Genomic DNA, 25,343 nt, shown 5'->3' with positions numbered 1-25,343 from the left:
ACCTCCAAGAGAAGGTGATCTGTGACTGGCCTAGCTGCTGTTTTATAGTCCGCTGGGTGGCCTGAGGCATGTAATGTTCCATCCCCAAAACTAACGCAATTTCCCAGATTGTGACATCACGGTCTGCCGAGCCCCTTGTCACATCTGGGCTAGCTGTGACATGCGAATTTCAAGGCTTTTCCTGTCACACTTTGCAGACTTCAAAGCAATTAAAACACTTCAATGCACTCAGGCGGCAAATGAGATGCTGTACTGCCAACAAGCAGGCACACAGTCCAGCCTCCTGTCTGAAACAACCCTGGGAGTGGTTTAACATAATCAGGAGCTGCTTGTAGTGTTTATAACTACTGTCTGAGGCTATTTCCCTTGTATTTAGTGTCTCCACTGTTAACCCCATTCCTGTATTTAGTGTCGGTGCTTCGCCCTTCTTCACTGTATACATACCATAATAACAATAGTGTTACCATGGTGACATGCCCTGCTGTGGGATGTGTCCTCTTTGAGGCCCTGTGCGTCTTTATTGTTCCCACCATGGCCACCTTACCTCTAATCCAGGGGTCAGGAACCTTTTTGGCTGAGAGAGCCATAAACGCCACATATTTTAAAATGTAATTCTGTGAGAGCCATACAGTATGTTTCAAATTGGGACAGTGCGCATGCGCAGCAGAGGGCCATTTTGCCATGGTGATGTGTATGCAGTTGATCCGCCGGGAAGCAGAAGTGTCAGACACGCCTTCAGCTTCTCTTGGGTTTCAGCAACATCAGCGATTTTCCCCGGAAGCCAGACAGGAGAAATGCAGACTAACAGCTTGTACAATTAGCTAACTGACTTGGGGGTTGATTCACTTTGGAGGTCGAGATCCCCACACTTTGGCCCAATAGGCTGCTTGACACGCATCCAGAGTGGAACAATTAGCAGGCACAGAACGCTCCCAGCTGTGGCAGTGAGACGGAGGAGCGTGTTTGGACGCACTGCGCCTGCGTCAACTGGCCCAGACTGGCCACGGAGAACGGGGCTGCTACAGCAGATTCTGAGGGCCCATTCTCAGTAGGGCGATTAGCGGGTGATTCCCATAGTTCATGTCCTCTATCACTTGATGGCTGGACTATTGCAATTCCCTCTCTGCAGGCCTCCCAAACAAAGACCTACATCACCTGCAGCTGGTACAGAATGCTGCTGCAAGACTGTTAATCAGTCAACCCCCCATTGCCACGTAACACCAATCCTTTGCTCACTACACTGGCTACCCAGACAATAGAGAATCCTTTTCAAAATTGGCATGCTAGCGCTCACATCCCTACACAACTTACACCCTGGATACCTGAAGGATTTGTTGCAACTGCGTCACACCACCCAAAACCTCAGATCAAAAGGATCTAATAACTTGGCCACCGCCAGAGTACAACTAAAAACCTTTGCAGCTAGAGCTTTTGGTCATGCTTCCCCTACCCTGTGGAATGCCTTGCCAAACTTAATCAAGACCTCTCCAACCCTGGACATATTTAAATGACAACTGTAATGAGAGGGATATGGAGGCTGCCATATTTATTTACTTTTAAAGGGACTCCGAGCAGTGCAGAAACTATGGAAAGATGCATATCATTTTAAAGCTCTCTTTCGCCTCTTTCCAATGATATATAAACCGCTGCCCTACGCCTTTTAGTTTTCGCTATTTTCGCGATTAAAATTGCCGCGGCCGTGATTTCAATCGCAAAAATAAAGAAAACTAAAAGGCGTAGAGCGACGATTTAGGTGTCGCCAGAAAGAGGAGAAAGAGAGCTTTAAAATGATATCCATCTTTCCATAGTTACTTGTATTACACAGGACGACTTTTTCTGCTGAATGGAGCTGCTGACACTGGGGAAAGTGTCGTCCTGTGTAATACAAGTAACTATGGAAAGATGGATATCATTTTAAAGCTCTCTTTCTCCTCTTTCTGGCGACACCTAAATCGTCGCCCTACGCCTTTTAGTTTTCTTTATTTTCGCGATTGAAGTCGTGGCCGCGGCAATTTCAATCGCGAAAATAGCGAAAACTAAAAGGCGTAGGGCAGCGGTTTATATATCATTGGAAAGAGGCGAAAGAGAGCTTTAAAATGATATGCATCTTTCCATAGTTACTTGTATTACACAGGACGACTTTTTCTGCTGAATGGAGCTGCTGACACTGGGGAAAGTGTCGTCCTGTGTAATACAAGTAACTATGGAAAGATGGATATCATTTTAAAGCTCTCTTTCTCCTCTTTCTGGCGACACCTAAATCGTCGCCCTACGCCTTTTAGTTTTCTTTATTTCCGCGATTGAAGTCGTGGCCGCGGCAATTTCAATCGATCCAAGTCCCCAGCAGAAAAAAACGACGGTCTCTTATCAGAGGCCGCAGTCTTTCTGCAAAAAAAGTTTCCCAGCCTCCTTGTGCCGCCAGGAAGCGAGAACCACGAGGAAGAAAAAAACTCAAGGGCCTCAATTCACTAAGCTTTTCTCCTGTCTTTAATAACTCTTCTAGAGTTGTTACCATGGTGATAAGGCATGTAGTATTCAGGAAACATTTTACCTCAGGCAAACCTAAAGTTAACCCTTCTGTCTTTAAGTTAACTCTTCAATCCTTAAAATAACTCCAGAGTTAGACAGGCTGTTTATTAACTGCATGTGAAAATAACTACAGAGGAGGTAAAATAACTACAGAGGAGGTAACTTAACTACAGAGGAGGTAACTTAACTACAGAGGAGGTAACTTAACTACAGAGGAGGTAACTTAACTACAGAGGAGGTAACTTAACTACAGAGGAGGTAACTTAACTACAGAGGAGGTAACTTAACTACAGAGGAGGTAACTTAACTACAGAGGAGGTAACTTAACTACAGAGGAGGTAACTTAAGGACTGAAGAGATAAGAGGTAAGTTTTCTCTTGCCTTATTATCTCCAGCATGATCTTAGTGAATTGAGGCCAAGGTGTAAAACTACATCTACATACATTTTTCAAGGCAATTTACACACAATGTAACATTAAAAATTAACTTTATTTCCCAACACCAAAAAATTACCCAAATACAATTTTTAATGGAAAAAATAAATTACAATTAAAAAAACAAACAAAAAAAACATAAATAGTTACCTAAGGGTCTGAACTTTTTAAATATACATGTAAAGGGGGTATACTACGAACATTTTTTAAATTATAAGCTTGTAAATAGCAGGGCTGTGGAGTCGGTCCAAAAATCCACCGACTCCGACTCCTCAGTTTAGGATTCCACCGACTCCGACTCCTCTAATTTGCATATTACAATTTTGTTGATTAAAAGTATGTAACATGAAATACGTCTCTTAACTGCCAACGCTTAGGAATTTTACAAGACAACTGAAGTGAGAAGGATATGTAGACTACTATATTTATTCCCTTTAGACTAAAACTAGTCCTTGGTAAGAGTACTTGTAAAAAGGTACAAACCGGAACAAAGAACATGTATCAGGCCCTAGGCAATGTAAGTTTGGGTACATGTAAGAATGATGTGCAGGTACTCTGCAGGGGAATGAGGAGATTGTAAACAGACAACACCTCTGTGTTCAATGTGCACAGCATTCTCAGTGGATTCCCTGCAGCTCTGTGGGGAGTGCATATGTAGAGTATAGTACTACTGTGTAACAAAGTAAACCTGAGACAGATGAAATTAAATTTTTATACATACCTGGGGCTTCCTCCAGCCGCCTTCAGGATAATCAGTCCCTCGTTGTCCTCCTCCACCACCTGGATCTTCTGCTAGGAGTCCAGGTACTTGAGCCAGTCGGGCGTAGTGCGCATGCACACACTCCGCCGCCAGGAGCATACTACACCTGTGCAGCACTATTGCGCAGGTGCAGAATGTTCCTGGCTGTGGGAGCGGCATGCGGCCGGACAGCGCTGACTGGCTGAATTACCAGGACTCATAGCAGAAGATCCAGGTGGTGGAGGACAGCGAGGCACTGATTAGCCTGAAGGGGGCTGGAGGAAGCCCCAGGTATGTATAAAACTTTACTTTTCATCCGTCTCAGGTACCCTTTAATTTGTAGTCACCAAACCAAATTTTAACAACATATCAAATTATTTGATTTCATCAGCAAAGGGAGTGCATACATTTGCATAAACCAGCATCAACGCAGAATTATTTCCATCTCAGTGACCATCTCTAGTGACACAGCTACACATCAGGCTTTATTCTTACAGCATAGATGTTATTTAGTATATATAAGAGATTCCTGTGTACACATCATATATACAGTCACAATCAGATCTGTATATCTGACCTTAAAAATACGGGGACTGCTTTATTGAAGCAGCACAAGTAAGTAATTTTGATTGGTTTATTTCATTTTTGTGGACTAAGCACAGCTATTACTGTGTATATATACATTATTTTTAATGACTATTATCTGAGAAATAGAACATTTTATCATATTTTCTATTTTAATTACAGTTACAAATTCATTAGGAGTCGGTGCATTTTTTCCCGACTCCGACTCCAAGCACCCAAAATTGCCCGACTCCGACTCCGACTCCACAGCCCTGGTAAATAGTGATGGACGCAAAACTGAAAAAATGCACCTTTATTTCCAAATAAAATATCGGCGCCATACATTGTGATAGGGACAAAATTTAAATTGTATAATAACCAGGACAAATGGGCAAATGAAATACATAGGTTTTAACCACTTAACGACCGCCTAACGCCAATAGGCGTCGGCAGGTCGTTAGTGGTATAGCATGGAAACGGCTGCTCGTTCGAGCGGCCTTTCCATGCCAGTTCACGGAGGGTGTCTCCGTGAACAGTGTGCGAGCCGCCGATCGCGGCTCGCACGCATAATGTAGACGCGTGGGGAAGAAATTCCCGCTGTTTACATCAATACGGCGCTGCTGCGCAGCAGTGCCTTAAAGGAGATCAGCTGGGGATCGCCGGCATCTGATAGGCTAAAGCCTATCCTATCCGGCGCAGGACAGATATCCGTCCTGCGCAGCCGATAGCCTGCGGGAGAAGCAGGTATGGGTAGAGAGGGCAGAAATCTCTGCGGAAGGGGGCTTTGAAGAGCCCCCTCCGCAAAGCGCAGATAGCCGGCGGCAATCAGACCCCCCCAGCAGGACATCCCCCTAGTGGGGAAAAAAGGGGGGGGTGGGAGTCTGATCGCCCAGGCTCAATCCTGATCGGTGTTGCGGGCTGGAGAGCCCACGCAGCACCGAAAGCTGGAAAATCCCCTAGTCCTTAAAGATAACCTTAAGTCAAAAAAAAAATGAGATGAACTCACCTGGGGCTTCCCTCAGCCCCCTGCAGCCGATCGGTGCCCTCGCAGCTCCGCTCCGATGCCTCTGGACCCGCCGGCGACGACTTCCAGTTTCGCCGTCACCGGCCGACAGGCATGGGAACGCGAGTGATTGTTCGCGTTCCCAGCCTGTATATCGCCCCCTATGCTGCTATTGCGGCTCCTTAGCAGCATAGGGGGCGATATACAGGCTGGGAACGCGAACAATCACTCGCGTTCCCCTGCCTGTCGGCCGGTGATGGCGAAACCGGAAGTCGTCGTCGCCGGCGGGTCCAGAGGCATCGAAGCGGAGCTGCGAGGGCACCGATCGGCTGCAGGGGGCTGAGGGAAGCCCCAGGTGAGTTCATCTCATTTTTTTTTTTATGGCTTTAGGTTCACTTTAAGTGTAGCATGTATTATTTTAAAGCTATAATGGCCGAACACTGAGAAATAATTTTTTTCTTAATATTCCTGTTAAAATGCATTTATAAAAAAATTATTCTTATCAAAACTTACCTCCCAAAGAAAGCCTAATTAGTGGCGGAAATAGATATAGATATAGATCAGTACATTGTGATAAGTAGTGATAAAGTTAATAGCGAATGAATGGGAGGTGAAAATTGCTCTGATGCATAAGGTGAAAAAAATCCCTGCGGGCTGAAATGGTTAAAAAGTCTGTGAAGTTGTGACGGGTTGTTGAAGACCTGTTTCTCCTCCGTTGGGTTTTTGCAATAAGCCTTCCTGTTTATTTTCCACCTGAAACAGTCTGTGAGTTGTGAACGGGTAGCATTGCTTCCTGGGATATTTAGCAGAGATGGCATTGCCAGTGCCCTTGGCGTTTTGCGCTGTGATGTTTGCTTATAATGCTTGGCCACAAGGCATGATAATAATATGTAAATACATTGTATAATCTGTTATGAAGTCCTTCACCACAGACTGGAAGTACAGGATGTTTCTGCATGGTTATGCAAAAATCTAGGCTAAGCAGACAAGGCTCTCTCTCATCTGCTGAGGAACCACTAGGCCCAGCATACCCTTAAAGGGGAACTGACGTAAGAGGTATACGGAGGCTGCCATATTTATTTCCTTTTAATCAATACCAGTTGCCTGGCAGCCCTGCTGGTCTATTTCTCTGCAGTAGTATCTGAATAACACCAGAAACAAGCATGCAGCTAGTCTTGTCAGATCTGACTTTAAAGTCTGAAACACGTTATCTGTTGCATGCTTGTTCAGGGGCTATGGCTAATAGTATTAGAGGCAGAGGATCAGCAGGGCTGCCAGGCAACTAGTATTGATTAAAAGGAAATAAATATGGCAGCCTCCGTATACCTCTTACTTCGGGTCCCCTTTAAAGTGAAATTTACATGAAAATAAACTGTTAAGATAAACAATTGTATCTATCTTCCTACTCCTAAAAATGACTTTTAGATACCCTACAGTTTTATGTTATGTGAAAAACCCTGTGTCTCAGAGTGCTAAAACTATTGGCCCTTTTTATCTATCCACTGCTCTAAGAAGCAGTGCTGAGGAGTCAGCAATTTTTGGGTACGTGGAGTCGGTGGTTTCATAAGCAGAGGAATCTGAGTTGGAGTCTGATGATTTTGGTACCAACTCCATAATACTGCTCATAAGCCCAGTTCTCTGCCAGGAGAGTGGTTTATGGCTATAATTCCTTATAAGTGAGGGACGCTATAGTTCGACTGGAGGAAAACTGTTAGTTGCATAGCTGAATTTTAACACTTTCAGGCAGAGAAAGAAATAAAGCAACACAGCATATTTATTTGTGTGCTATGCACTGTACATACAGGTCTATCTCAACATGTCACTTAACCTTCCTAGCGGAATGAAGGAGCCTTAAAAATATGGCTACAGTCAGTAAGGACAAGTCAGGCTGGTCCAGGTATTGCTATTACTTGAAAAAATATTTATAGAACAATAGTAGTGATAGGTGTGTGCTCTATGTGCAGGTACCAGCACTGGTAAAAAATGTGACACTTGAAAAAAGGAGAACAAACCAGTATATGCTGGTCAGAAACTGCACTTTAATAATTAATCATTAAAACACACACTTAAATTGCAATTGAAATGTCAGGGATTAACTGACATGGACAATACTGTAAAATACAATATTGAGTGCTGCAGACTATAAGGACAGTAGGAAAAAGTCCCTTAAGAAAAGCTTATCTCCCTGGGCACTCAATATTGTATTTTACAGTATTATCCATGTCAGTTAATCCCTGACATTTCAATTGCAATTTAAGTGTGTGTCTTAATGATTAATTATTAAAGTGCAGTTTCTGAGCAGCATATACTGGTTTGTTCTCCTCCTTTTTTCAAATTGCTATTACTTACCTGCAGCATCGCTGGAATGCGGGATCTCTCGTCGGCACGTCGCTGCTTCCCTGTGCGCATATTCCCGTCTTCTTCTCTGCGATCCCCAGCGGCTCTCTCCTCTTAAAGAGAACTCGAGGTGGGTTTGAAGAATATTATCTGCATGCAGAGGCTGGATCTGCCTATACAGCCCAGCCTCTGTTGCTATCCCAAACCCCCCTAAGGTCCCCCTACACTCTGCAATCCCTCATAAATCACAGCCACGCTGCTGACAAACAGTTTGTCAGAGCTGGCTGTGTTTATCTCTATAGTGTCAGTCTGCTGCTCTCCCCGCCTCCTGCAGAACTCCAGTCCCCGCCTGCATCCCTTCCCTCCCTGCTGATTGGAGGGAAGGGACGGGGGCAGGGACCGGAGCTATGCAGGAGGCGGGGGAGCAGCTGAGACTGACACTACAGATGTAAACACAGCCTCACAGCACGGCTGTGATTTATGAGGGATTGCAGAGTGCAGGGGGACCTTAGGGGGGTTTGGGATAGCAACAGAGGCTGGGCTGTATATGCAGATCCAGCCTCTGTATGCAGATAACATTCTCTAAACACACCTCGGGTTCTCTTTAATTTTTTTCCTCCTTCATGCTTCCTGTCCCTCAGCAATCCCATGTCCCCCGGTGTGTCCCTCTGATGCTGCGTGTACCGCCTTTAGGGGGGAAAAAACACTTAAAAAATTTGCACCGCTTTTAGTAGAAAAATTGCAAAAACTTTTTGAAAAATGTATGCAGCCTGGAAGCGGCTATTGCAGTATTTGACTGGTCAGATTTAAAGGGGAACTGAAGAGAGAGGTATATGGAGGCTGTCATGTTTATTTCCTTTTAGACAATACCAGTTGCCTGGCAGCCCTGCTGATCCTCTGCCTCTAATACTATTAGCCATAGCCCCTGAACAAGCATGCAGCAGATCAGGTGTTTCAGTGGTTCAGACTTATAAGTCTGATCTGACAAGACTAGCTGCATGCTTGTTTCTGGTTTTAATCAGATACTACTGCAGAGAAATAGACCAGCAGGGCTGCCAGGCAACTGGTATTGATTAAAACGAAATAAACAGAACAGCCTCCATATACCTCTCTCTTCAGTTCCCCTTTAAGCTGCATGTATCTGTGCAGGAGAACACAGTGTTCCTGCACTATCTGTATTCTGATTGCTGCCAGGGAAATAATCAGAGACAATGGGCCCGATCCAGTTCACTTTTTCTCCTAGGAGATCTTGTTCATTGTCTGTTAAAAATAACTTTTACTAAAAAATATGGGAAGAAATACTGTCAAAAATATTCTGAGTATTTTTTTTTGCTTGCTGATGGCTTTCAAGGCCATTTTATTTATAGTATGAAAATCCGGGCTGTGGAGTCGGGGCAGTTTTGGGCACCTGGAGTTGGAGTCGCTGAATTCATAAACTGAGAAGTCTGAGTTGGATGATTTTTGTACAAAATCCACAGCCATGTTAAGTATTAGACTCGGGAGTCGGAGTCGTGGGGCCATTTTGTGTGGGAGTCTGAGTCGTGGTTTCATAAACTGAGGAGTCGGAGTCAGGAGTCGGAAGATTTTTGTACCGTTTTCACAGCCCTGATGAAACTACCATAAAAGAAAACTAAAGGTGGACACACAGTGGTCGATAAGGCCAACAGATAGATCCCCATCCAACCATTATCTGATCAGAGAGGGATCTATCTGCTTGAATCCCCGCACAGATTTTCAGTCGATTTCAGGATGATAATCTGTGCGCGCTGCCTGACGGTTCTCCCATCTCCCCATAGCCATCTTATTGAATGGCTGGGGGGGAAGATATCGATGGACGGATCAGACAGATATCGATGGAAAACATTGGTGAGTGTATGGCCACGTTTAGCAGAAAAAAGTGAATTGGATCGGGCCCAATATGAGAAACGGCTAGTCATATACAGATAAAATAGACTCTGCCTAGATGAACTAGTTAAAGGGAACCAGAGATGAACGTTTCACACAAAATAAACATATCAGTTGATAGCTTGTAAAGAATAAATGCTCTACCTGATAATTTTGCCACTCTGGTGTGCCTTTTTTAGTGTTTTTTATCCATTATTGCTCCAGGAAAAATCAAATATGGCCACCGGCTCATATCCCTTCTCCTTCCGGGTTATCAGGTGTTTGGATGTGCTGTCTAGGCTATATGAGACTAGGCTGCTATCTAGGCTAAATGCAGCCTTTCATCTGTGTGCTTTCATTTTGGTATGATATCTGCCTGTAGGAAGTGTCTCTCATAGAAATGAAACTGCCGTTATTATCAGTATCTAGTGCACACAGAGCACACAGAGCACATATTACAGCCACAGAGCTTCTCTCTCAGGAGCAGCAGCCTCTCCCATATCATCACAGCTCAGTATGCAAAGCAGGAAATCTAAGCCAGGAGAGGGGAAGGCTTAGGCTTGAAAAGACTACACAGAAGAGTGACTCAGCTATAATGATTCCAGGTCAAACCTCGACTGAATAGTCGGTGCATTCTTATCACAGTTGCTAATAGACTAATTAAGCAGATAACAATGAAACTAAAAGCAGGGTAGGTGTTTACTGTCATGTTCCCACTGATAAATGTAATAAAATGCATGAGGGTGCTTCATCTCTGGTTCTCTTTAAAGTGAACCTGAATTCAGAACTTCCTATCTGCTCTAAAAGATAAGCAACATCATAATAACCTTTTAAAGTGAATGTTTACCATTTCAAAAAAGAAAAAGTCAGATACTCACCTAAGGAGAGGGAAGGCTCGGTCCTAATGAGCCTTCCCTCTCCTCTCCCGGTGCCCGGTCCCGCGCAGGATCCCCCGTGGCAGTATTCGACCAGTTCGGTCAAATACTGCCACTTCCGCATGCTGAAGGGAGCTTTCGGGAGCACTCGGGCTCCAGAGGATGGGGCCGCTCCATACTACGCATGCTCGGGCGGCCTCTGACGCACTCGCGCGTATGTAGTATGGAGCGGCCCGTCTTCGGAAGCCCGAGTGCTCCCGAAGACCTCCAAAGTCCCTGCGGCGGCAGACGCGAACGGGGGAGCCAGCGCAGCACCGAGAGAGGAGAGGGAAGGCTCATTAGGACCGAGCCTTCCCTCTCCTTAGGTGAGTATCTGACTTTTTTTGTTTTATAGCGGTACCCATTGGCTTTAAAGGACACCCAAGGCGAAAATAAACTAATGAAACAATTGTATCTATCTTCTTTCTCCTAAAAATAACTTTTTAAGATCTTCCATAGTTTTATTCTATGTTTAAATCTACTGTTTAAAGAGGCTCTGAAGCGAATAAAATTTGCCATTTTTACCTTATTCGCTTCAGGAGTGTCATCAGAAGTAAACCGCCGCATCCCTGCCGCAAAATGAAGGGTTTAGACCCCCCAAATCCCTAAGGAAAAGATCCACAGGATTTTGCTGTTCTGAGAGGCAGAGCTATGAGCCGCAGCTCTGCCTCTCCTGACGTCACCTCAATCGCCGCACGGATCTCCGCCTCTCCCCGCCCCTCTCTATGAAGGAAGCCTAAGAGGGGCGGGGAGAGGTGGTGATCCGCCGCGATCGACAGCAGGAGAGGCAGAGCTGAAGCTGAAAGGAAATGCTGGCCGGATTCCCCCCCCAACCCCCACCCCCCCCCCCCCCGATGATTTGGGGGTCTAAAGCGCTCGCTGAGCGACGGGGACGCGGCGGTTTACTCCTGCTGAGAGTGCTGAAGGGAAATCAAAGGTGAAAATGGCAAGTTTTTTTCGCTTTAGTTCAGTCTCTCTTTAAGTTTTTTAACTGTTTTACAGTGGGACGCGAAAGTTTGGGCAACCTTGTTAATCGTCATGATTTTCCTGTATTAATCGTTGGTTGTTACGATAAAAATGTCAGTTAAATATATCATACAGGAGACACACTCTGTGATATTTGAGAAGTGAAATTAAGTTTATTGGATTTACAGAAAGAGCACAATAAGTTTAAGTTAAGTTTAAATAAAATTAGGCAGCAGTGTTCTCCCCAGGCTCTTTTAGCCGGGTGCTTCACCCGGCCAGTTTTGGTGAGCACCCGGCTGTCATCTGCTGACCTCCTCCTATTCTGTAAGCCGAGTTGCACACAGAAGCATCGGCCCTGCATTCTGTCATCTTGCCCCACCCGGCTACTCTTTCATGCCACCCGGCTGGGAAAAAATTCCGGAAGAGAACACTGGGCAGGTGCATGCATTTGGGCACCACAAAAAAGAAATTAAATCAATATTTAGTAAATCCTCCTTTTGCAGAAATTACAGCTGCTAAAGGCTTCCTGTAGGTTCCAATGAGAGGTTGGATTCTGGTTAAAGGTATTTTGGACCATTTCTCTTTACAAAACATCTCTAGTTCATTCAGGTTTGATGGCTTCCGAGCATGGACAGCTCTCTTTAACTGACACCACATATTTTCAATTATATTCAGGTCTGGGGACTGAGATGGCCATTCTAGAACGTTGTACTTGTTCCTCTGCATGAATGCCTTAGTGGATTTTGAGCAGTGTTTAGGGTTGTTGTCTTGTTAAAAGATCCAGCCCTGACGTAGCTTCAGCTTTGTCACTGATTCCTGTACATTGGTCTCCAGAATCTGCTGATACTGAGTGGAATCCATGCGTCCCTCAACTTTGACAAGATTCCCAGTCCCTGCACTGGCCACACACCCCACAGCATGATGGAACCACCACCATATTTTACTGTAGGTAGCAGGTGTTTTTCTTGGAATGCTGTGTTCTTTTTCCTCCATATATAACCCCTCTTGTTATGCCCAAATAACTCAATTTTAGTTTAATCAGGCCACAGCACCTTATTCCAAAATGAAGCTGGCTTGTCCAAATGTGTTGTAGCATACCTCAGGCGGCTCTGTTTGTGCTGTGGGCGGAGAAACGGCTTCCTCTGCATCAATCTTGCATACAGCATATCCTTGTGTAAAGTGTGCCGAATAGTTGAGCGATGCACAGTGACTCCATCTGCAGCAAGATGATGATGTAGGGCTTTGGTGCTGGTCTGTGGGTTGACCCTGAATGTTCTCACCATTCGTTGCTTCTATCTATCCGAGATTTTTCTTGGTCTGCCAGTTCGAGCCTTAACTTGAACTGAGCCTGTGGTCTTCCATTTCCTCAATATGTTCCTAACTGTGGAAACAGACAGCTTTCTGTATCCTTCCCCTAAACCATGATGGTGAACAATCTTTGTCTTCAGGTCATTTGAGAATTGTTTTGCGACCCCATGAAAATTAAGAGGAGGGAAACTTACAGTTGACCCCCTTAAATACTCTTTCTCATAATTGGATTCACCTGTGAATGTAGGTCAGGGGTCACTAAGCTTACCAAGCCAATTTGAGTTCCAATAATTAGTTCTAAAGGTTTTGAAATCAATAAAATGATAACAGTGCCCAAATCTATGCACCTACCTAATTTTATTTAAACAATTATTGTGCGCTTTCTGTAAATCCAATAAACTTAATTTTACTTCTCAGATATCACTGTGTGTCTCTCCTATATGATATATTTAACTGACATTTTTTATTGTAACATCCAACGGTTTATACAGACAAGACAAGACAAGACAAATAACATTTATATTGCGCTTTTCTCCTTGCGGACTCAAAGCGCCAGAGCAGAGCAGCAGCCACTAGGGCGCGCTCTATTGGCAGTAGCAGTGTAAGGGAGACTTGCCAAAGGTCTCCTACTGAATTAGTGCTGGCTTACTGAACAGGCAGAGCCGAGATTCGAACCCTGGTCTCCTGTGTCAGAGGCAGAGCCCTTAACCATTACACCATCAGCCAACTGCGGAAAATCATGACGATTAACAAGGTTGCCCAAACTTTCGCATCCCACTGTATTGTTTTTGCTCAATGACACATTTATTGAAGTATGTCAGAGATACAATTTATGAATTATTGAGCCTTTTTATCTCTTTCCTGCTCTCAGAAGCCATTTTCTGCTAGGAAAGGTTTTTTTTTTTATAGTTGGAATTTCCTATCAGTGAGGGTCACACTGTAGTCACTTCCTGTCAGGACTGAGTCAGCCACTTACATACCTGATATTTAACTCTTTCAGGCAGAGAAAGATAAAAAGAAACACAGCATAGTTATTTGTGTGATAGGCACTGTACATACCCATGTCTATCTCATCATGTCACATGTCACCTCGGGTATCCTTTAAAGAAAAAAAATTGTTACAGCTGATACAAATTCTGCAATAAATCTGCAGTGTCTTCCTGCTTTCATGGAAGCAGGCATAGGGTTAACATCCTGTGTTTACAAATTAGCTGCTCTGCCGAGGCAGCCAGCTGGCACAGCTGAGAGCTCAAATTACACTTGTGATTAGTCACAGATGAGGGGGAAATATAAAGACTAAGCTCTCTAAATACATACGGGGTGCATTGCTCTAGAGGTGCGTACACACATGCGACTATAGTCGTTTGTAACGATCGTTCCCCGATCTTTACCAACGACGATCGTTACAAAAAACGAACCACCGACTATTAAGGCAAACGACGAACGAGCCAAATCGCTACAAAAGAAAGTTCTGTCTCGGCGGATTTTAACCAACGACGATCGTTTGCAAAAGTAGTACATCGTTGGAAACGGTCGTTCGTACTAGGCTTGACATGCGCATTTCACTATTTCTCTGTGAAACTTCTTATTTTTATGCGCAGGCGCAATAGTTGCTTTACGTGATGTAACGTTCGTTCTAACGATCAGATCGTTACACACCTTTTAAAACTATCTTTACTTAGGTCGTTCTTTCATCAATTAAAAGTTCGTTCGTCGTTCTCAACGAACGATCGTTGTCGCATGTGTGTACGTAGCATAAGTGTTCCTTCTGTCCTGTGCCAGAGTTCAGGTCCTCTAATTTTGTTATTACAGAAGGAGCTGCAGAAACACACAAATACCACACAAGTTACGTGTGATCCGAGCCTGGAGATTCTTTATGAAGGAACCAGGGCTGTGGAGTCGGTCCAAAAATCCACCGACTCCACGACTCCGACTCCTCTAATTTGCATATTACAATTTTGTTGATTAAAAGTATGTAACATGAAATTCGTCTCTTAACTGCCAACGCTTAGGAATTTTACAAGACAACTGAAGTGAGAAGGATATGTAGACTACTATATTTATTCCCTTTAGACTAAAACTAGTCCTTGGTAAGAGTACTTGTAAAAGGTACAAATCGGAACAAAGAACATCTATCAGGCCCTAGGCAATGTAACACTGGGTACATGTAAGAATGATGTGCAGGTACTCTGCAGGGGAATGAGGAGATTGTAAACAGACAACACCTTTGTGTTCAATGTGCACAGCATTCTCAGTGGATTCTCTGCAGCTCTGTGGGGAGTGCATATGTAGAGTATAGTACTACTGTGTAACAAAGTAAACCTGAGACAGATGAAATTAAAGTTTTATACATACCTGGGGCTTCCTCCAGCCGCCTTCAGGATAATCAGTCCCTCGTTGTCCTCCTCCACCACCTGCATCTTCTGCTATGAGTCCAGGTACTTGAGCCAGTCGGGCGTAGTGCGCATGCACACACTCCGCCGCCAGGAACATACTACACCTGTGCAGCACTATTGCGCAGGTGCAGAATGTTCCTGGCTGTGGGAGCGGCATGCGGCCGGACAGCGCTGACTGGCTGAATTACCAGGACTCATTGCAGAAGATCCGGGTGGTGGAGGACAGCGAGGGACTGATTAGCCTGAAGGGGGCTGGAGGAAGCCCCAGGTATGTATAAAACTTTTCTTTTTATCCTTCTCAGGTACCACTTAATTTGTAGTCACCAAACCAAATTTTAACAACATATCAAATTATTTGATTTCATCAGCAAAGGGAGTGCATACATTTGCATAAATCAGCATCAATGCAGAATTATTTCCATCTCGTTGACCATCTCTATTAGTGACACAGCTACACATCAGGCTTTATTCTTACAGCATAGATGTTATTTAGTATATATAAGAGATTCCTGTGTACACATCATATATACAGTCACAATCAGATATGTATATCTGACCTTAAAAATACGGGGACTGCTTTATTGAAGCAGCACAAGTAACTAATTTTGATTGGTTTATTTCATTTTTGTGGACTAAGCACAGCTATTACTGTATATATATACTGTATATATACATTATTTTTAATGACTATTATCTGAGAAATAGAACATTTTATCATATTTTCTATTTTAATTACAGTTACAAATTCATTAGGAGTCGGAGTCGGTGCATTTTTTCCCGACTCCGACTCCAGGCACCCAAAATTGCCCGACTCCACGACTCCGACTCCACAGCCCTGGAAGGAACGCCGCTGTAGCTCATCCAACTCTTCTTGTGTTTCAGAGAGGAAGATGGCGGCAGATGAGAAGATGGACGTGACTGTGAAAACGCTGGACTCTCAGTCTCGGACGTTCACAGTAGATGGAGAGGTGCGTACTACACTGAGCTATTTGTAATCGCTCGATAAGGGGAGGAGCCAAAATCCATCAGTGGTCGCCTGATATTACTTCACAAGCTCAGCTGTGGAGAACCAGAACCACTATCAAGCTCCGCCCGGTTTTTATCTCCCAGCCTATCTGGGTAGACAGGAAATGATTAAATTACTTTTTGTGCCTGTTGTGTTTTAGAACTATACCCAAGAGAGATGATGTTCAGAGAGTAACAGGAGGGTTCTCAACCCCTTTGAACTTTCAATGCAAGCTACTGGGCTTTTAAAGTGTAACTGTCAGGAATAAAATAAAAAATCAATTCTTTATTTTTATCTGGTAATTAAGTAATAAGGATGCTAACCAGGCAATACAAAAGTTAAAATCCCTATTACTTTTCTTGTTGATAAATGATCATTCCCCAGTTTACCAGATTCTTTTTTGGTACACAAAAAGGATGTTGCAGGGCATGCTGGGTTGTCTTTTTTTTGCTTTTCTACTTCCCCTCAGACTTAACTAATGCACTGATTACCTTTTTTTTTTTTTTTTTTTTTTTTTTTTTTTTTTTTTTACTATAGAAGAATCAGTAAAATCAAAACATGTACAGTACAATACGTGTTATGCAAGTAGAGTGTGTATATATATATATATATATATATATATATATATATATATATACATACATACATACATACATACATACATACATACATACATACATACATACATACATACATACATACATACATACATACATACATACATACATACATACATACATACATACATACATACATACATACATACATACATACATACATACATACATACATACATACATACATACATGTACATACATATTATATATACATATTTCCCTCTTTAAAGCAAACCTGAGACAATTGTAGTAAAAAGATTTATTCTTACCTGGGGCTTCCTCCAGCCCCCTGGAGGTCCATCTTCTCCCACCGCATCATCTTGTCCCCTCCATACTACCACTGTGGTGTCTGTGATCCAGCTGGGTTGCAGGCCACTGCTCATTCCTGGATTGGATGCCCCCCAGCTTCACGGTCCCATGGATTAGAGTGTTCTGCATAAGCGTAGTTACATTCTTAATGAATTGTGCATGCACAGAACACTCCTGGAAACAAGAGCATAATAGGGGTGCACATGGCTGGGACTGCGCATGCTCAGTAGTCCACGAGAGGAGACAGGCAGGACATCGAGGCAGAAGACAGACTACAGGGAGCTGGAAAAAGCCCCAGGTAAGTATAAATCTTTTTGCTAGGATTGTCTCAGGTGCAGACTGGTTTGACACTATAAACTGGTGGTTGTGGTGCGACGCGCCCGCCTTATCACATCGCCAAACACAGGCCTTCAGGGAACACCGGGTTAGTACACAGTGTTCCCTGTCTGGCCACCAATCAGGAAGTGATGCGCGTTTGCAGTCACTTCCTGCTTCGGGTATGCGGAAGCGAATTGTAAAAATATGCTGCCGTAAAGTCGCACCGCCAAGGTTTTAAAAAAACTCTGTCTCACCATAGACTAATATGACTTCCAGGCCAATAGGTATTGCCGTGGATCACACACGGTAACGTAGGTATGTTCCAGCATTAAATCAGGCACTACCGACACAGTGCACCGCAACGTGGTAAGTATGAACTTCCCCATAGGGTTTCATTAGGCTGCGGTAGCAGCGAGGAAATTTAACCATTTCACCTCCCCCGGGACGAGTAACTATGCCCCTGCAAAATGCCACAACTCTGTGCATGGGCGTAGGTACTACGTCCCTCCTGCCACACCCCCCGCGCTCGTTACCACCGATCGCCCGCTGCTAGATCAATGAATGGGAAACCGGGTCCTTGCCGGGCAGCGTAATCCGTGCGGCTGCGTCCTGCTCAGCACGGAGGTTGCGTCCCACTCTGGGCGGCCGATGCGTCCCACTCTCCACGGCGGCCGCGTCTAGCGCTTTACGGCAGATTGGGATGACCTCTGTAACTGCACAATAGTGCAGTTGGAAACTGAAAAGATCCAAAATGAGCTGACCAGAGGGGGGTGGCCAATAACGGCAGCTCCAACAACATAAAAAGATGCTACAACGTGGATTAGCCCGAATCTCATCAGTAAGGTAAATCTGCCGACGTGACTCTACAGCTGTAAAAGGATATTGGCTGTGTAAAAAAAAAAATAATAATAATAATCTGCCAAAATACATGTTCCTAAAAGTATGATACACATACAAATATTAATATTATAGTGACAAAAACAAAGAAATTAGCCATAGTGCCCCTTTAAAGAGACTCTGTAACAACAAAAACCTCCCCTGGGGGGTACTCACCTCGGGTGGGGGAAGCCTCCGGATCCTAATGAGGCTTCCCACGCCGTCCTCTGTCCCACGGGGGTCTCGCCGCAGCCCTCCGAACAGCCGGCGACTGTGCCGACTGTCAGTTCAATATTTACCTTTGCTGGCTCCAGCGGGGGCGCTGTGGCGACTTTCGGCACGGAAATAGACGGAAATACCCGATCTCCGTCGGGTCCGCTCTACTGCGCAGGCGCCGGAAACTTGCGCCTGCGCAGTAGAGCAGACCCGACGGCGATCGGGTATTTCCGCCTACTTCGGCGCCGAGAGGCATCAGAGCGCCTGCGCAGGAGCCAGGAAGGTAAATAATGACGTCACCGCTGCCCGGACTGCACGGAGGGCTACAGCGAGACCCCCGAGGGACGCAGGACGGCGTGGGAAGCCTCATTAGGATCCTGAGGCTTCCCCCACCCGAGGTGAGTACCCCCCAGGGGCCGTTTTGGCGTTACAGTTCCTCTTTAATGCCTGTGAATAACCAGTGCACGTGCTCAAGACAGTGTAAAGAAAGTGCAATTTGCTGCATTGCGCCAGTGTGAAAGGGCCCTTTAAGCAGACACTAAAGCGAAAAAAAAATGATGATATTATGATTTGTATGTGTAGTACAGCTAAGAAATAAAACATTAACATCAGTCTAATTGTTTCCAGTACAGGAAGAGTTAAGAAACTCCAGTTGTTATCTCTATGCAAACAAGCCATTAAGCTCTAAGACTTTCAAAGTCGTGGAGAGGGCTGTTATCTGACTTTTATTATCTCAACTGTTATTGAACTATTTACTTTTCTTCTGCCAGAGGAGAGGTCATTAGTTCACAGACTGCTCTGAAAGACTCATTTTGAATGCTGAGTGTTGTGTAATCTGCACATATTAGAGAATTATGCAATGTTAGAAAACACACTATATACCTGAAAATAAAAATATGAGAATATTTTCTTTGCTGCTAATCTTCTAGTAATTATTCATAGTGCACAACCAATTCACTATATCATTTTTTTTTTCGCTTTAGTGTCTCTTTAAGGTGGCCATACATGAACTGGAAGTGAAGGAAATATGGAGGCTGCCATCTTTATTCTCTTATACACCATACCAGTTTCCTGCCTTCTGTGCTGATGCCTCTAATACTTTAGGTCACCAGCCCAGAATGAGCATGTAGATCACATGCTGTGATTGTAGTCTAACTCCACTGGCTGCATGCTTGTTCCAGCGAGCGCTGTAATAACAGCGCAGGAGATTTGGGTGCAGCCGGTGCCACCATAGACAGCGCACTGTGAGTAGTTTCAGCACCGTGTTACCATTCTTTGTTTACCTTGACAAAGGGGACCCCTAGGGGCCCCGAAACAAATCGTTGGTTATAGAATGGAATTGTGTCACGGATTTTTAATAAATCGGCAGACTTGGTCTACATATGAGTGTGCGGACCTTCTGGATTTATCATTGACTGTTACCCAGGTCCAGCACCTCCACAGTGGTGTGCGGTTCCTCCTCAGATTCCCCACTATCGACGTGGACCTGGAGAGGGAATAGTATTTATGCCGCCGGGAACTTGGGCAGCAGCAGGATAAGCCATATACCGGCTGTGTCCTGCGCCCAAGTGTCCTGGCGGCTAATTCATATGTACGCTTGTTCCAGGTGTGTGACTATCAACTGAAGCTAAAAGCTCAGCGTGACATCCAGGAAACTGGCATTCTTTATTAGAGAAGGAAGATGGCAACCTCCATATTCCTCTAAGGCCTAGTTCACATTATAAATCGCTACCACACTGCAAAGGGATAAGTGCTTTTGAAAGTGATTTTTCCCTCCGCGTTCAGAGCATATTACGCGTTGGTAAGCGCTTTTCTGAACACTTTTGTTAAGTGATTTTTGTTTTTTCTTCCTGACGACACTCAGGAAGTGAACTTTGACCTGGAACTGAATAAATACAATGTATTTATAAAGCGCTGGAGAAATCTCTTTTCAATGCGCTTTTTCAAGAGCTTTGAGATTTCCTTTTACTTTGTATTGAAGCGCAAACGCTCAGGAAATGGTGCAGGCGCCGCGTTTGAGATTGGAAAGAAGACTCATCTCTCATGTGGTAACACTCACATAGAGCAACATTGCAGAAGCGCTTTTAAAGCGATTTTGTTTTTTGTTTTTAAATCACCAGCGCTTACAAAAAAAAAAAAAAAGCGACGACGCTCTTAGTGTGAACAAGCCCTTACGTCAGGTTTCCTGTAAGCTAGGTAGCTTGATTACTGTCACCAGCGGGGATAGGATTTAGGCTGAGTGCTATATAGATGCATTTGCTGGCCTAGAGGCAGCGCTTCTGTTGCTGTGGAGGGTTAGATTGAAGAATGTGCAGCTTCCGGCAAACTGAGTGAGGAGGAGAGAGGTACACATTGTAGTGCACTTCCACAGCCATCTGATAATGCTCGACTCTTATGAATTTGCAGCTAAATGAAGCAGAATAAGCTTGAGTTAACCCTTCCAGTACCATAGAAACCATGCAAATAGTTTTAGCTGTTAATTTTATGCTCTGTTTAATGCTCTAGACCAGGGGAGTCAACTCAGTCCACAAGCAGCCCCAACAGTGCGAGTTTTGCAGAATACCACACCCGTTCACAGAAGAGGTCGTTACAGGAGAAACTCGAAAAATTAGAATATGGTGCAAAAGTCCATTTATGTCAGTAATTCAACTTAACCAGCTTGGCGTTCTATTAAGATCGCCAGGCTGGCGACCGGACGTTTTTTTTTTTTAATTAAAAGAAAAACTATTGCATGCAGCCAACTGAAAGTTTGCTGCATGAAAGCCCACTAGAGGGCGCTCCTGATGCGTACTTCTGATCGCCTCCGGCGATCAGAAGTAACAAGAAAGGCCGCGATGAGCGGCCCTTCTTGTTTTGCTTTCCTCGTCGCCATGGCAACGAGCGGAGTGACGTCGTGGACGTCAGCCGCCTCCGATCCAGCCCTTAGCGCTGGCCGGAACGGTTTGGTCCAGCTGCGCTGGGCTCGGGCGGCTGGGGGGACCCTCTTTTGCCGCTGCACGCGGCGCATCGCCGTGCTGCGGCGGCGATCAGGTAGCACACGCGGCTGGCAAAGTGCCGGCTGCGTGTGCACCTTTTTATTTGATGAAAATCGGCCCAGCAGGGCCTGAGCGCCAGCCTCTGGCAGTAATGGACGAGCTGAGCTCGTCCATACCGCCAGGCTGGTTAAAAGATGAAACTAATATATGAAATAAACTCATTACATGCAATGTGAGATATTTCAAGCCTTTATTTGGTATAATGTTGATGATTATGGCTTACAGCTTATAACAACCCCCAAATCAAAATCTCAGCCCATTAGAATATAGTGAGAATGTTTAATATTCTAGGCTCAAAGTGTCAGACTCTAATCAGCTAATTCACCCAAAACGCCTACAAAGGGTTCCTATTTCATATACAGGTAGTCCCCAGTTAACGAACGAGATAAGGACTGTAGGTTCGTTCTTAACCTAAATCTGGTCTTAAGTCAGAACACTGTGCCATCTCTGTCCCCTGTACCTCCTCTGTGCCCCCCTGTACCTCCAGTGTCCCCCTCTGTGTCTCCTCTGCCCTCTGTACCTGTTTATACGAGTTTTAAAAGCCATTTTTTCTTTGAATTTTTTTAAATCGATTTTCTCAAAAACTAAAAGTCCAATTTGGAAAAATGTTTTGGGGCTTGTTCCCATGGAAACACAGAATCCATGCAGTTCGTATCGGCGGGTCGTTCGTATGTCGGGGACTACCTGTATTAGCTTCACCTTGGAAGTTGAATTACTGAAATAAATGGACTTTTGCGTGATATTCTGACATGATTGTTTCACCTGTAATGTGTCAGCAGAGCTCAATATTGAATGAAATTAACTGAAGTGAGAGGGATATGGAGGCTGCCATATTTATTTCCTTCTGGCTGTCCTGCTGATCCTCTGCCTCTAATACTTTTAACCATAGACTCTGAATAAGCATGCAGCAGATCAGGTGTTTCTAACATTATTGTCAGATCTGACAAGATTGGCTGCATGCTTGTTTTTGGTGTGATTTAGACACTACTGCAGTCAAATAGATCAGCAGGGCTGCCAGGCAACTGGTGTTTAAAAGGAAATAAATATGGGAGCCTCCATATTCTTCTCACTCCAGTTCTCCTCTGGTTTTCTGCAAATCATGCAGTGTTGGGGAAACCTTGCTTTAGACCACAGATTACATTTGAGTGTAGTACCACTTGAAGTGTGCGTGCGTGCGCGAGTGTGTGCGCACATGTGTGAACCTTCCTGTAACATATATTTGCCGGAGCCGCCCTTCATGTGGGCTAAAGGGAGCGAGGATGGAGGCTGTATGTAGACCTTGCTGTATCATATGCTTGCTATTTGCCCGAGCTCTCCTTACTGTGGGCTGAGGGGAGTTTGGATGGAGGCTGTATGTAGACCTTGCTGTGGTGTATGCTTGCTATTTGCCCGACCCCTCCTTACTGTGGGCTGAGGGGAGTTTGGATGGAGGCTGTATGTAAACCTTGCTGTATCATATGCTTGCTATTTGCCCGAGCCCTCCGTACTGTGGGCCGAGGGGAGTTTGGATGGAGGCTGTATGTAAACCTTGCTGTGGCGTATGCTTGCTATTTGCCCGAGCCTTCCTTACTGTGGGCTGAGGGGAGTTTGGATGGGGCAGCACGGGTCTTTGTCTGGACTGACATCTCGCCTGTTTCTCTGCAGATAACAGTGAAGGACTTCAAGGATCACATATCTCCATCGGTTGGCATTCCAGTGGATAAGCAGCGTCTCATATATCAGGGTCGAGTGCTGCAGGAAGATAAGAAGCTGAAGGATTACAGTGAGTGTGCGCTGCAGGCTGTGTGTAGCGGCTGCATCCATCTCCCCACCCGCTAACCTGCTTGTGTTCCCCCCTCCTCTCTCTCTCAGATGTGGATGGGAAGGTCATTCACCTGGTGGAACGCGCGCCCCCTCAAACCCAGAGCGGTCCCGGGGGAGCCTCTGCCTCGTCCAGCACCTCTCCCAGCCCTGGCGGGGCTGCGGCCGGCGGACCAGGATCCGGGGGTCCCGAGAGGAATGGAAACAGCTATGTGATGGTGGGAGCGTTCAACCTGCCGGTGAGGAAACGCATACAATGGTTATTTACAATGGGGGTGTCTGACTGCCTTAGATCTACAGGAGGACAAATGTTACAGATAGCTGTGTAATTAACCTTTCTGGGGGTGCTGGCCCTTGCCCTTCTTAAAGTGGACCTGAACTCTTGCACAGGACAGAAGGAAAACAGAGCAATGCACCCTGCGCGGTTTTAGAGAGAAGAGCCTGTCTAATTCCCCCTCATCTTCAAGTAATCACAAGTGTAATTTGATCTCTCAGCTGTGTCATCGCTTAACCACTTAAGCCCACCGATCAGTGAAAGGGATTATAAATCCCTTTCGCTGATCGGACCCTCCCCGGAGAAAAGCCGACAGCGTCTCTTCAGACGCTGCGGCTTTTCTGAGCTCTGGTCTCCTTTCTTCTGCCTGGGAGCGAGATCGATCGCTCCCAGGACTTTTTGATTCTGGCCATCTTGTGGCCAAATAGCAAATTACACCTAAAAAAAAAAAGTTTTAAGAATAAACCTATAAATATATTAAAAAAAAAAAAAAACCTGTTTACCTCCCACACCAAAAAATACCCACATACAAGTTTAAATTAAAAAAAAAAAAAAAATTACAATAATAAAAAAAAAAAAAAAACATAAATAGTTACCTAAGGGTCTGAACTTTTTAAATATTCATGTCAAAGGAGTATATCAATATGATTTAATAAATTATGGGCTTCTAAACAGTGATGGACGCAAAACGGAAAAAATGCACCTTTGTTTCCAAATAAAATATTGTCGCCATACATTGTGATAGAGACATAATTTTAACGGTGAAATACCCGGGGCATATGGGCAAATACAATACGTGAGTTTTAATTATGGAGGCATGTATTATTTTAAAACTATAATGGCTGAAAACTGAGAAATAATGAATTTTTTCCATTTTTTTCTTATTCTTCCTGTTAAAATGCATTTACAGTAAAGTGGCTCTTAGCAAAATATACCACCCACAGAAAGCCTAATTGGTGGCGGAAAAAACAAGATATAGATCAATTAATTGTGATGAGTAGTGATAAAGTTATTGGCAAATGAATGGGGGGTGAAAGTTGCTCGGATGTAAAAAAAATTTCAACCCTTCGGGCTTAAGTGGTTAAAGGGAACCAGAGACGAAGCACCCTCATGTATTTTACCATATATATCAGTGGGAACATTAGAGAAAACACCTACCCTGCTCTCTGTTTCATTATTTACTGTTCAGCCTGCTTCTTATCACCCCTGATCAAATCCAACTGAGCATTCAGTCTGGCTTTACTATAATGACTCAGCTATAATGATTCCTGAGCAGAGCCACAAGGGGGCAGGCTTGGGCTTGAAAAGACAGCACAGAAGACTGATTCAGCTATAAAGATTCCTGTACAAAGCCAGACTGAATGCTCAGTCAGGGATTATTTCAGGGGTGATAAGAAGCAATCTGAACCGTAAATAATGAAACGGAGAGCAGGGTAGGTGTTTTCTCTAATGTTCCCACTGATAGATGTGGTAAAAAAACATGAGCGTGCTTCGTCTCTGGTTCCCTTTAAATCTGGCAGAGCAGCTGATCTGTAAACACACGATGTTAACCCTATGTCTGCTTCCATGAAAGCAGGAAGTCGAAACACTGCAGATTTATGGCAGGATTTGTATCGGCTATAACAAAGCGTTTTTTCTTTAAAGGTGATTTTGCTGTTGCTTATCTTTTAGAGCAGAAAGGAAGCTCTGAGTCCAGGTCCGCTTTAAAGGCAACAGAGTACCTGGAACTATATGAAATTAACCTCCCCATAAGAGAAGCTCGAAATACTGTGTGCTGTTTGGCGGGAGTTGGGGAGAGCGTCATTATTTACCTACGCG

At 44.5% G+C, this 25,343-nt stretch overlaps 1 protein-coding gene across 4 annotated transcripts in view; it reads left to right on the top strand.

The window, feature by feature from the left end:
- The window catches only part of BAG6 (BAG cochaperone 6), a 67,204-nt gene that overhangs the window by 2,125 nt on the left and 39,736 nt on the right, over positions 1 to 25,343 (top strand). For all 4 annotated transcript variants that reach the window (XM_068250324.1, XM_068250323.1, XM_068250327.1 and 1 more), the window contains exons 2-4: positions 15,957 to 16,042; positions 23,096 to 23,213; positions 23,303 to 23,490. In XM_068250324.1, coding sequence (XP_068106425.1) covers positions 15,965 to 16,042; positions 23,096 to 23,213; positions 23,303 to 23,490 — 384 coding nt within the window. In that variant the 5' untranslated portion in view covers positions 15,957 to 15,964. The remainder of the gene's footprint in view (positions 1 to 15,956; positions 16,043 to 23,095; positions 23,214 to 23,302; positions 23,491 to 25,343) is intronic.

Source organism: Hyperolius riggenbachi, chromosome 8, assembly GCF_040937935.1.
Source record: "Hyperolius riggenbachi isolate aHypRig1 chromosome 8, aHypRig1.pri, whole genome shotgun sequence".
NCBI classification, from domain to species: domain Eukaryota; kingdom Metazoa; phylum Chordata; class Amphibia; order Anura; family Hyperoliidae; genus Hyperolius; species Hyperolius riggenbachi.
This window is presented reverse-complemented; position numbering and strand designations above follow the sequence as displayed.